Here is a 10691-nt window from a genome sequence, read left to right as displayed (position 1 = left end):
CTTCAAGGATGACACACAGCCATTCATACACATTTCCATTAGTTCCAAGGCTTGCAAAGAAGGAGGAGTGCTTGGAGTTGTGCTAGCCATTCCATTGGAGTTGTTGGAGCATTCTAGGTGTCTTCTACTTTGTTTCTCTATGTTTAATATCAATTGTTTTTGTTTAATTGCAAGTATGAGGAACTAAACCCTTACTTAGCTAGGGTGAAGTTCGAAGCCATGAACATGTTTGAGATATGAATTGATTTCTTCCAATTGTGATTTAATAAGTTGTGAATGCAATTCAATTAACTACTTTCTTCAAAACTAATTCTTGTATGTTGATTAAGGATGCATACTTAGTTTTCATGCATGAATTTGATGCTAGGATATAAATGAGTTTCACCTAATCGTTACAAGTTTATATTCATTGGTAGTGAAGGTTGCTAGTCACAATCGCGTTAATTGAATTCTTGGCAAACGTATCATGCATTCATAGTTACGAATGCCTCGTTAACACTTATGATTTTCATAGAACGTAATGATCTTTAATTGTATCTCTATTATGCATTCATGTAGAGGACTTTTGGAGAATAATTTGGATTGTCGTATGCATTCATCCAATTCAATAAATCAAGGAAAATCTGAGAATTAATTAGTGCATCACGGTTAATCTGGGGTGTTGAGTTTCATAATCTATTGAAAAGCAATTGGAAATCAATTCATGTACAAGTGTGTCATGTGTGAAGAATGGATCTCTAGCTAATCCATCAACCATCTATTTAGTTTTACTTTTTGTTGTTATCTCAATCTCATCCAAACCAATACCTCCCATTTACTTTCTTGTATCGAAGTGTGTTTAAGTTTGTTTAGTTTGTGCCTTAAAGTGTTTTGAACTCTTTGAGTCTAGTTTAGTGTTTTAAAACCTACTTTTGTGTTTTTAAGTTTCTTCTTATATTCTTGAGTCTTATATTTGTTGATTAGCATCCCTAGTTAATCCCCGGTCTAGAACGATCCCTACTTGCATCATTACTACAATTGTCATCAATAGGGTTTAATTTGTGTGTCAAGTAATTCTCACATCAAATTTTGGCGCCGTTGCCGGGGATTAGCAAATTGCTAATCCCTTGTGTTTTTGCCGTGTGTTTTTAGTGTAATTTACCTAGTTTCTTATTTTGTTTTGTTTTCTTGGTTTAGGTACTAATGCATGACGCGGAGTTCTCAAACTGTGCATATCTTGGACTTTAACAACGATTTTGAACGTGATTTGAGAAGAAAGAGGAGGCATCCCGAACCTAGTGAACCTAGTTCAAGTTCAGAGGCCGAATATGAGTTTGAAGAAGAGAAAGAAGAAGTTATGGCAGCGGACAATCGGACCATTAAAGAGCTTTCGGCCTCGGGGTTGACCAATGCCGCACCATTATGCATTCAATACCCCGCGGCTGCCCAAGGCAAGACCGATGAATTCGAGTTGAAGTCAAGCTTGTTGCACCACATTCCGAAATACCATGGGCTTTCCATGGAAGAGCCAAACAAGCATCTCAAGGAATTCGAGGTTGTTTGTTCGAGCATGACACCCATAAATGTCGACGGGAACATTCTGATGATGAAGGCTTTTCCATTCTCACTTTTGGAAAAGGCGAAGGATTGGCTTTACGAGTTAGCACCCGGAACGGTTACATCTTGGGATAGTATGAAAAGAGCTTTCTTGGAGAAGTTTTTCCCAACTTCAAGAGTCATTCTCTTGAGGAAACGGATTAGTGGCATCCAACAAAATCAAGGTGAATCGTTTCCTTCTTATTATGAACGTTTTAAATCACTTGTTGCTTCTTGTCCACAACATCAAATGAAGGAGGAGCTGCTCATTCAATACTTCTACGAAGGACTCCTTCCCATGGAACGCCAAATGCTTGATGCCTCGGCGGGAGGTGCGCTGGTGGATAAAACTCCGGGGGCTGCAAAAGTTCTAATTGCCAACCGAGCACATAATGCACAACAATACGAAGGTGTTGGACAAAGAGACCACCCACGGCCACAAGTGAATGAGGTAAGTTCTATGCCCGAAATTCAATCCCAATTAGCTAACCTTACTTCTATTGTTTCTCAGTTGGCCGAGGGAATGAAGATTCATGGACCAAGTGTGTGTGGCGTGTGCTCTATGCAAGGACATGCAAATGATCAATGCCCTCAATTGATTGAGAATAGGGGTTGGGAATCTGCCAATGCCGTGGGTTTTGGGAACCAAAATCAACCACGCCATGATCCATACTCTAATACCTACAATCCGGGGTGGAGAGACCATCCAAATTTCAAATGGCGGGATCCTCAACAACCCCAACAACAAGGAGGATTTAGGCAGCAACCACCGGGCTTTTATACAAAGCCATTCGTCCCCAATCAAAACCAAGTGCAATCTGCCCCAACAACCTCAGGTATGTCTTTGGATAATGATCACATTGTTAAGTTACTTACTACTTTGACGCAGGAAGTACAAACTCAAAATAAGGAGAGACAAATCCAAGACAAACGGGTGGACAATTTGGAGAAGCAAATGGGTCAAATTGCAGAATTTATGGGGCAAATTAGAGAACAAGGCAGATTGCCTAGTTCAACCGTTATGAACCCGAAGGGAGGATTTGAAACCGCTAAGGCCATCATGTTAAAAAGTGGTAAACAGGTTGGAACGGACTCAAATACATCCAAATCAAGTCAAGACGAGGAGGACAAGTTGCTGCAAGAAGAAGCACAGGGAGAAAAGCCCAAGGCCAAGGAAGACCAAACCTTGCCGAATTCATCTAGTCCTCCTAAACCATCCCAAACCACCAAGGTAAGTCCCAATTCAACTTTTTCTAGTTCTATTCCACTAAATGTGCCCTTTCCTGGCAGGTTTAGGCAATCAAAGAAGGAAGAAGCTGAGAAGGACATTCTAGAGACCTTTCGGAAAGTTCAAGTCAATATCCCGCTCCTTGATGCGATTAAGCAAGTCCCGAGGTATGCTAAGTTTTTAAAAGAACTTTGTACAACAAGGAGAAGGATTTCGAACAAAGAGGTGGTTCAAGTAAGTGAAAATGTCTCTGCCGTGTTACAAAGGAAATTACCCCCTAAATGCAAAGATCCGGGTAGTTTTACAATTCCGTGCGTTATTGGTAATACTAAGTTTGAACAATGCATGTTAGACTTAGGGGCTTCAATTAATGTTATGCCATACTCTATTTATGCATCTATGAACTTAGGTGAGCTTAAAAATGATGGTGTGATAATTCAATTAGCCGATCGTTCTAATGCATATCCAAAGGGTGTTTTGGAAGATGTTTTGGTGCAGGTTGGTGACTTGATTTTTCCAGCGGATTTCTACGTGCTTGACATGGAAGATTCACCCCATTCCACCCCATTGCCGATTCTATTAGGGAGGCCCTTCATGAAAACAGCCCGCACCAAGATAGATGTGTTTAAAGGAACTTTAACGATGGAATTTGATGGGGAAGTCATTGATTTCAATCTTTCTGAAAGTATTAAATTTCCTAAGGACGATCATTCTTGCTTTTCTATTGATATAATTGATGATTTGGCGCAGGATTTTCTCGATTGTTTGGAGAGGGATACACTTGAAACAACAATTGCACAAGGAATTGGGCAAAAATCTGGTTTTGCTGTGCCTAGAAGTGTGGAGGAGGCCGAGATAGTGGCTGCCCTTGAGTCACTACCTCAATATCATGGTAAGCCTTCTAACCCAATTTCAATTTCAGTCTCCACTAATAAGTTGTTACCCTCAGTAACTCAGGCACCCGTACTTGAGCTTAAACCGTTGCCCGATCATTTAAAGTACGCCTTTCTGGGAGATAACGAGACATTGCCCGTCATTGTCTCCTCATCACTCACGGCCATAGAGGAGGAGAAGTTGATCCGAGTGTTGAAAGAGCACAAGACGGCCATTGGGTGGACTTTGGCCGATATTAGGGGAATTAGCCCGACTACGTGCATGCATCGCATACTTCTAGAGGAGGGGGCTAAACCAACTCGAGAGGCTCAGCGCTGTCTCAACCCTCCAATGATGGAAGTTGTGAAAAAGGAGATTATCAAACTTCTTGATTGTGGAGTAATTTATCCGATCTCTGATAGTCGTTGGGTATCACCGGTGCAATGTGTTCCAAAGAAGTCCGGAGTGACAGTGGTGAAAAATGCCGAGAATGAGCTTGTGCCAACCCGTATCCAAACAGGTTGGAGAGTGTGCATTGATTATAGGAAGCTCAACGCCACCACAAGGAAGGACCACTTCCCTTTGCCGTTCATTGATCAAATGCTTGAAAGGTTAGCCGGTCATTCTTTTTATTGTTTCCTTGATGGTTATTCTGGATATAATCAGATTGTCATAGCGCCGGATGACCAAGAAAAGACAACTTTCACATGCCCCTTTGGTACTTTTGCTTATCGTCGCATGCCTTTTGGTTTATGCAATGCTCCGGCCACGTTTCAAAGGTGTATGGTAAGTATCTTTTCAGATTTTGTGGAAAAGATTATTGAGGTATTTATGGATGATTTCAGTGTGTTTGGTGATTCATTTGATGGTTGTTTGGAAAATCTCACAATAATTTTGAAACGATGTGTAGAAACTAACCTTGTGCTTAATTGGGAAAAATGTCACTTTATGGTTAGACAAGGCATAGTTCTAGGGCATATTGTTTCAGAAAGAGGAATTGAAGTGGATAAATCGAAAATAGATCTTATACGCTACTTACCCTCTCCTACTTCGGTTCGAGAGATTCGTTCGTTTCTTGGTCATGCAGGATTTTATAGGCGATTTATCAAGGACTTCTCCAAGATCTCAAACCCTCTTTGCCGTCTCCTCCAAAAAGATGTGGCGTTTGACTTCAACGAGGAGTGTGAGAAGGCGTTCAATCACCTAAAAGAAATGCTAACTTCGGCCCCTATCATAGTTCCACCAGATTGGAGCTTTCCTTTTGAGCTTATGTGTGATGCTTCCGATTATGCATTAGGAGCTGTTTTGGGGCAAAGGAAGGAAAAGAGGCCGCATGTTATCTATTATGCCTCTCGGACTTTAAATGATGCACAATTGAATTATTCTACCACTGAAAAAGAACTTCTTGCTGTTGTATTTGCTTTAGATAAATTCCGTTCTTATTTGCTTGGTACTAAAGTTATTATTTATACTGACCATGCAGCATTGAAGTATTTATTCACCAAGAATGAAGCCAAACCACGACTCATTCGTTGGATGCTTCTTCTCCAAGAGTTCGATATCGAAATCCGGGATAAGAAGGGAAGTGAAAACGTGGTGGCTGACCACTTGAGCCGTATGGTGCATGAGGAGGATGTCGTGCCTATCATAGAGACATTCCCAGATGAGCAACTGATGTCCGTCAAGGTAAGTGAACCGTGGTATGCTGATTTGGTGAATTATTTGGTGTCTAAACATGTTCCTAGTGAATTACTTAAACACCAATGTGATAAATTGAAGAAAGAGGCACGGTTTTATGTGTGGGATGACCCGTATTTATGGAAATATTGCCCTGACCAAGTTATACGTAGGTGTGTACACGATTCTGAGTTTAATGCAATTCTAACCTTTTGTCACACTTATGCTTGTGGGGGACACTTTGGCACTCAAAGAACAGCACTTAAGGTGTTAGAATGTGGTTTCTATTGGCCTACCATCTTTAGGGATGCTAGAACATTTTGCATGTCTTGTGATAGATGCCAAAGAACGGGCAATATTGGTCCTAAACAACAAATGCCGCAAACCCCCATTTTTAGTGTTGAAATCTTTGATGTTTGGGGTATAGATTTCATGGGTCCTTTCCCTCCATCTTTTGGTTTCACTTATATCTTGCTAGCTGTTGATTATGTTTCCAAATGGGTGGAAGCCAAAGCCACCCGAACTAACGATTCAAAGGTTGTTGCAGATTTTGTGAAAACTAATATCTTTGCTAGGTTTGGCATGCCTAGAGTTCTCATTAGTGATGGAGGCTCTCACTTTTGTAATCGAACCATTGAAGCTTTGCTCAAGAAGTACAAAGTGACGCATAAGGTATCCACCCCTTATCATCCTCAAACCAATGGGCAAGCGGAAGTTTCAAATCGGGAGATCAAGCAAATTCTTGAGAAAACCGTGGGGCCTTCAAGGAGAGATTGGAGTTTGCGCTTGGACGATGCATTATGGGCCTATCGTACGGCCTACAAAACCCCTCTAGGTATGTCACCTTTTCGTCTCATTTATGGTAAACCATGTCATTTGCCCGTTGAATTGGAACATAGGGCGCATTGGGCTGTGAAGACCTTCAACATGGACATAGATGCAGCCGGGGTGCATAGAAAGCTCCAACTAAATGAACTCGAGGAGATTAGGCATGACGCTTATGAGAACGCTCGAATTTACAAGGACAAGACCAAGGCGTATCATGACAAGATGCTTCGTACCAAAACATTCTCCAAGGGACAGAAAGTGCTCCTATTTGACTCTCGCCTTCGGTTATTCCCCGGTAAGTTACGTTCCAAGTGGATTGGGCCATTTATTGTTACTAATGTCTTTCCTCATGGTGCAGTCCAAGTCCAAAGCTTGAAAACAGGACATGAAATCAAGGTTAATGGGCATCGATTGAAGCCCTATTACGACCTGTTTGAGGAGCATGTGGTGGAGGATCTATCCCTCCATGCCGTGGGCACCAAAGATCATTGATGAATGATAGACGTCCGGCTGCACGACGTTAAAGAAAGCGCTTCTTGGGAGGCAACCCATGGAAATAGAGAAGACCTAGGAATTTCCGACTCCAAAACCAGGTGTTTGCGTTCTTTAACCCTCCTCTCTGTTGCTTTTACTTTGCCATGTTTATCATGTTTCCTCGTTGTTTGTTTGTTTGCTTTTTTGTGAGTTTATGTTTGAAACATTGAGGACAATGTTAGATTTAAGTGTGGGGGGGTAAACAAGTTGCTGTTGCATGATTTTCGTGGGATTTTATTCACCTATCACTTACAATGTTGTTTCTTGCTGTTTTAAGTGTTTTTAGTGTGTTTTTAAGCATGTTAGTATGTTTTGACATAAAAATCCGAAAATTTGACAAAAATATAAAAAAATATAAACAAGTTGCTGTTGCATGATTTTCGTGGGATTTTATTCACCTATCACTTACAATGTTGTTTCTTGCTGTTTTAAGTGTTTTTAGTGTGTTTTTAAGCATGTTAGTATGTTTTGACATAAAAATCCGAAATTTTGACAAAAATATAAAAAAATAAAAATAAAAATAAAAAAAAAAAAAAATGGTGTTGAAAAAGCCAAAAAGAGTTGTTTTTGTGTGTTTGTTTGTGTCTTAGGGTACCTTCCAACACAAATAATGAGGATTTGGTTTTTAATTGCATGACTGTTAAAGAAAGTTATAAACATGGATGGAAGTTTGATATGCTCTTGATTTATGCTTGGTTATAGTTATAGTTTACGAATTCACATGTAATCACAAAAAAAAAAAAAAAAAAAAATCAGTTTTTGTAACATGCTTGAAGGAAGGAACTCAAACTAACACTACAACCTTGAGAGACTTGAGCCTAATACGTTCTTTGGAGAGTTATTAATCTGTGCATTTTTGTTTTCTAAAGTCGTTGCATGATCTCATCATTCTTTGCCTGGTTGCTACTTAGAAGGCGTTTCATCATTTAGTTCCAAATACTAGAACTTATGCCCGTTCCATTCAAAGCATGACATTGATTTGCATAACACATATTCAAGATGAAGTTCTGTAGTGAACTAGAGCCAAAAAGCTTATCCCGTGCATATTTGTTTAAGTTTAACCCCGTTGAGCCTTGTTTAGCCTGTTTTCTTTGTTAAACCACATTTCCCTTACCTAGCCTAGATTAGGACTATCCTTACCCTTGTTTTTAAAGCATAATGAAGCATGACTTAAAATGAATTCCTTTTGATTGTCCTTATGCAGAAAACAAGTGTGGGGGAATGAGAGTTTTGTGTTTAGTGTGCCAAAAGAAAGTAATAAGGCACGGGTTAAAAAAAAAAAAAAAAAAAAAAAAAGAGTTTGAAATAAGTGAGGAAATGCTCACAAGTGTTGTTTGTTGTAGAAAGGGTCCAAAAAGTTGAAATCGGCCCTAAAAAGTTGAATGAATAACCCCATTGTGTTTAAAGTTAGTTGCTGCATTCAAAAGGAATTCTAAGCATCAATTTCATTAATTTGCTTATTATGCTTTAAAAAACGTTTGTTTCCTTACCTTTCATTGTTAGCCAATCACCCCTAACCCCGTTACAACCCTTAACTTCAATCTTGAGTGTTATGTGTTTCAATATGTGGAGTTTGGGATTGGTACGAGCATATGGTATCCCTGGTTCTCGCATCTAAGTAGTAGCATTCCAGTCATGAGATCATATCTATACATGCTTAATAACTCCAGAAATTGCTTTCTTTGCTTTAAAGATATGTGAGTGTTCGTTTTCATGTTTACATCAATCTTCTCACATACACCTAGTGTAGGGTGTGTAGTCAGAAATTCAGAGTGAAAATAAGAGTGTATCTTGTAAGGAATTGAGCAAATTCTCTAAGGCATGTTACTACATTCAAAACATCGTTTTAATTGGTTATATGTGAACTAGTATATGGTGACTATGATTAAGTATGTGCTCAAGGGTAGGGAAGGCCAAAATATGTGGTTATGATGATCTTTTGCATGTCATGTTGCATTGAAAATCCCTAAGGTAAATGTTGGAAGGTTTAGGTTTTGTTTTGTTCTTATGTTTTGTTTCTTTGTTTTGCTCGAGGACAAGCAAAAGCTAAGTGTGGGGGAATTTGATAGGAGCATATTTATGCGACTTAGTATGTTTGTTTTCGTGCATTTATGTTCTTAGTTCTTAGTTATGTTAGTAGTTTAAGCCATTTTTGTGTGTTTGTAGGTTCTATGGGCCAAGGATGCAAGAAGATGCATTTTGGAGCACTTTGGAGCATTTTTGGGCCAAGATTGGATGGTGCAAACATGGAGACATGAGGATGGACGAATTTGATGATTCAATGGGCTAGAAATCTACATGTGTGTGTGCAAAGTGTTGGCCTACAACTTCAAACATCATAGCTGCCATGTGATGGCAGAAAATGTGTTTATTGCTAGCTAAATGGATGAAGAACATGCATGTGCAAGTATAAACACCACATGGGCAGCAAGAAGGAAAGAAAACAGCAACACACACACCACATGGGCAGCAAGGAATCAGAAATTAAAGCATGGAAGAGTGGGAAGTGATGATGACAACACAAACACACACACACGGCAATGGAATGGAGTTGGCAGATTTCTACAACTTTGATCAGCTGACTTTGGGAGCAAATTTCGAACAGCTCAGAATGAATTAGAGAATGAGCCTTATATGCTTGGAAAGCTACAGATGTCTATTTTCTAGAACATTTCGCGGATTGTTAATATCATTTTTCTAGAAGAAGTTATAGGCATTTGAGTAAGGGAAGGTCTAGCTGACGACAACTTGCAGATTGGAATTGAAAGCAAACAAAAGAAAAGAAATAAAACAAGGGGAGTGAATGGACAGCAGAAAAGCAAGGAAATTGGACCACTATGAAGTGGATTTCTTGTTGGTCTCCCACTTATAGCTTTGGGTGGCTTTGGCATGATTATTTCTAGGTGGAAAGAGCACAAAGACAGCACACACACACAAGGCAAAAAGCTGGCAGCATCTTCCTTCATTGCCGTGGGTTTTTTTTCCCTTGTCCATTACCTTGCAATTGCTTGACATTTCCAACCTCTATATAAGCACCATTCAGCCTTCAAGGATGACACACAGCCATTCATACACATTTCCATTAGTTCCAAGGCTTGCAAAGAAGGAGGAGTGCTTGGAGTTGTGCTAGCCATTCCATTGGAGTTGTTGGAGCATTCTAGGTGTCTTCTACTTTGTTTCTCTATGTTTAATATCAATTGTTTTTGTTTAATTGCAAGTATGAGGAACTAAACCCTTACTTAGCTAGGGTGAAGTTCGAAGCCATGAACATGTTTGAGATATGAATTGATTTCTTCCAATTGTGATTTAATAAGTTGTGAATGCAATTCAATTAACTACTTTCTTCAAAACTAATTCTTGTATGTTGATTAAGGATGCATACTTAGTTTTCATGCATGAATTTGATGCTAGGATATAAATGAGTTTCACCTAATCGTTACAAGTTTATATTCATTGGTAGTGAAGGTTGCTAGTCACAATCGCGTTAATTGAATTCTTGGCAAACGTATCATGCATTCATAGTTACGAATGCCTCGTTAACACTTATGATTTTCATAGAACGTAGTGATCTTTAATTGTATCTCTATTATGCATTCATGTAGAGGACTTTTGGAGAATAATTTGGATTGTCGTATGCATTCATCCAATTCAATAAATCAAGGAAAATCTGAGAATTAATTAGTGCATCACGGTTAATCTGGGGTGTTGAGTTTCATAATCTATTGAAAAGCAATTGGAAATCAATTCATGTACAAGTGTGTCATGTGTGAAGAATGGATCTCTAGCTAATCCATCAACCATCTATTTAGTTTTACTTTTTGTTGTTATCTCAATCTCATCCAAACCAATACCTCCCATTTACTTTCTTGTATCGAAGTGTGTTTAAGTTTGTTTAGTTTGTGCCTTAAAGTGTTTTGAACTCTTTGAGTCTAGTTTAGTGTTTTAAAACCTACTTTTGTGTTTTTAAGTTTCTTCT

At 39.2% G+C, this 10691-nt stretch overlaps 1 protein-coding gene across 1 annotated transcript; it reads left to right on the top strand.

The window, feature by feature from the left end:
* Nucleotides 1-10065, top strand: LOC139188464 (uncharacterized). Its single transcript, XM_070805924.1, has 2 exons — nucleotides 1-117; nucleotides 1177-10065. Exon 2 carries the CDS (start codon nucleotides 1187-1189, stop codon nucleotides 6671-6673), a length of 5487 nt encoding a protein of 1828 aa, XP_070662025.1. The 5' UTR covers nucleotides 1-117; nucleotides 1177-1186; the 3' UTR covers nucleotides 6674-10065.
* Nucleotides 10066-10691: the final 626 nt, after the last annotated feature.

This window comes from Malus domestica, chromosome 10 (assembly GCF_042453785.1).
Source record: "Malus domestica chromosome 10, GDT2T_hap1".
NCBI classification, from domain to species: domain Eukaryota; kingdom Viridiplantae; phylum Streptophyta; class Magnoliopsida; order Rosales; family Rosaceae; genus Malus; species Malus domestica.
This window is presented reverse-complemented; position numbering and strand designations above follow the sequence as displayed.

Excerpts from the sequence above, each read along its gene's own strand:
- LOC139188464 (XM_070805924.1), top strand. The coding sequence starts at position 1,187 with ATGACGCGGAGTTCTCAAACTGTGCATATCTTGGACTTTAACAACGAT.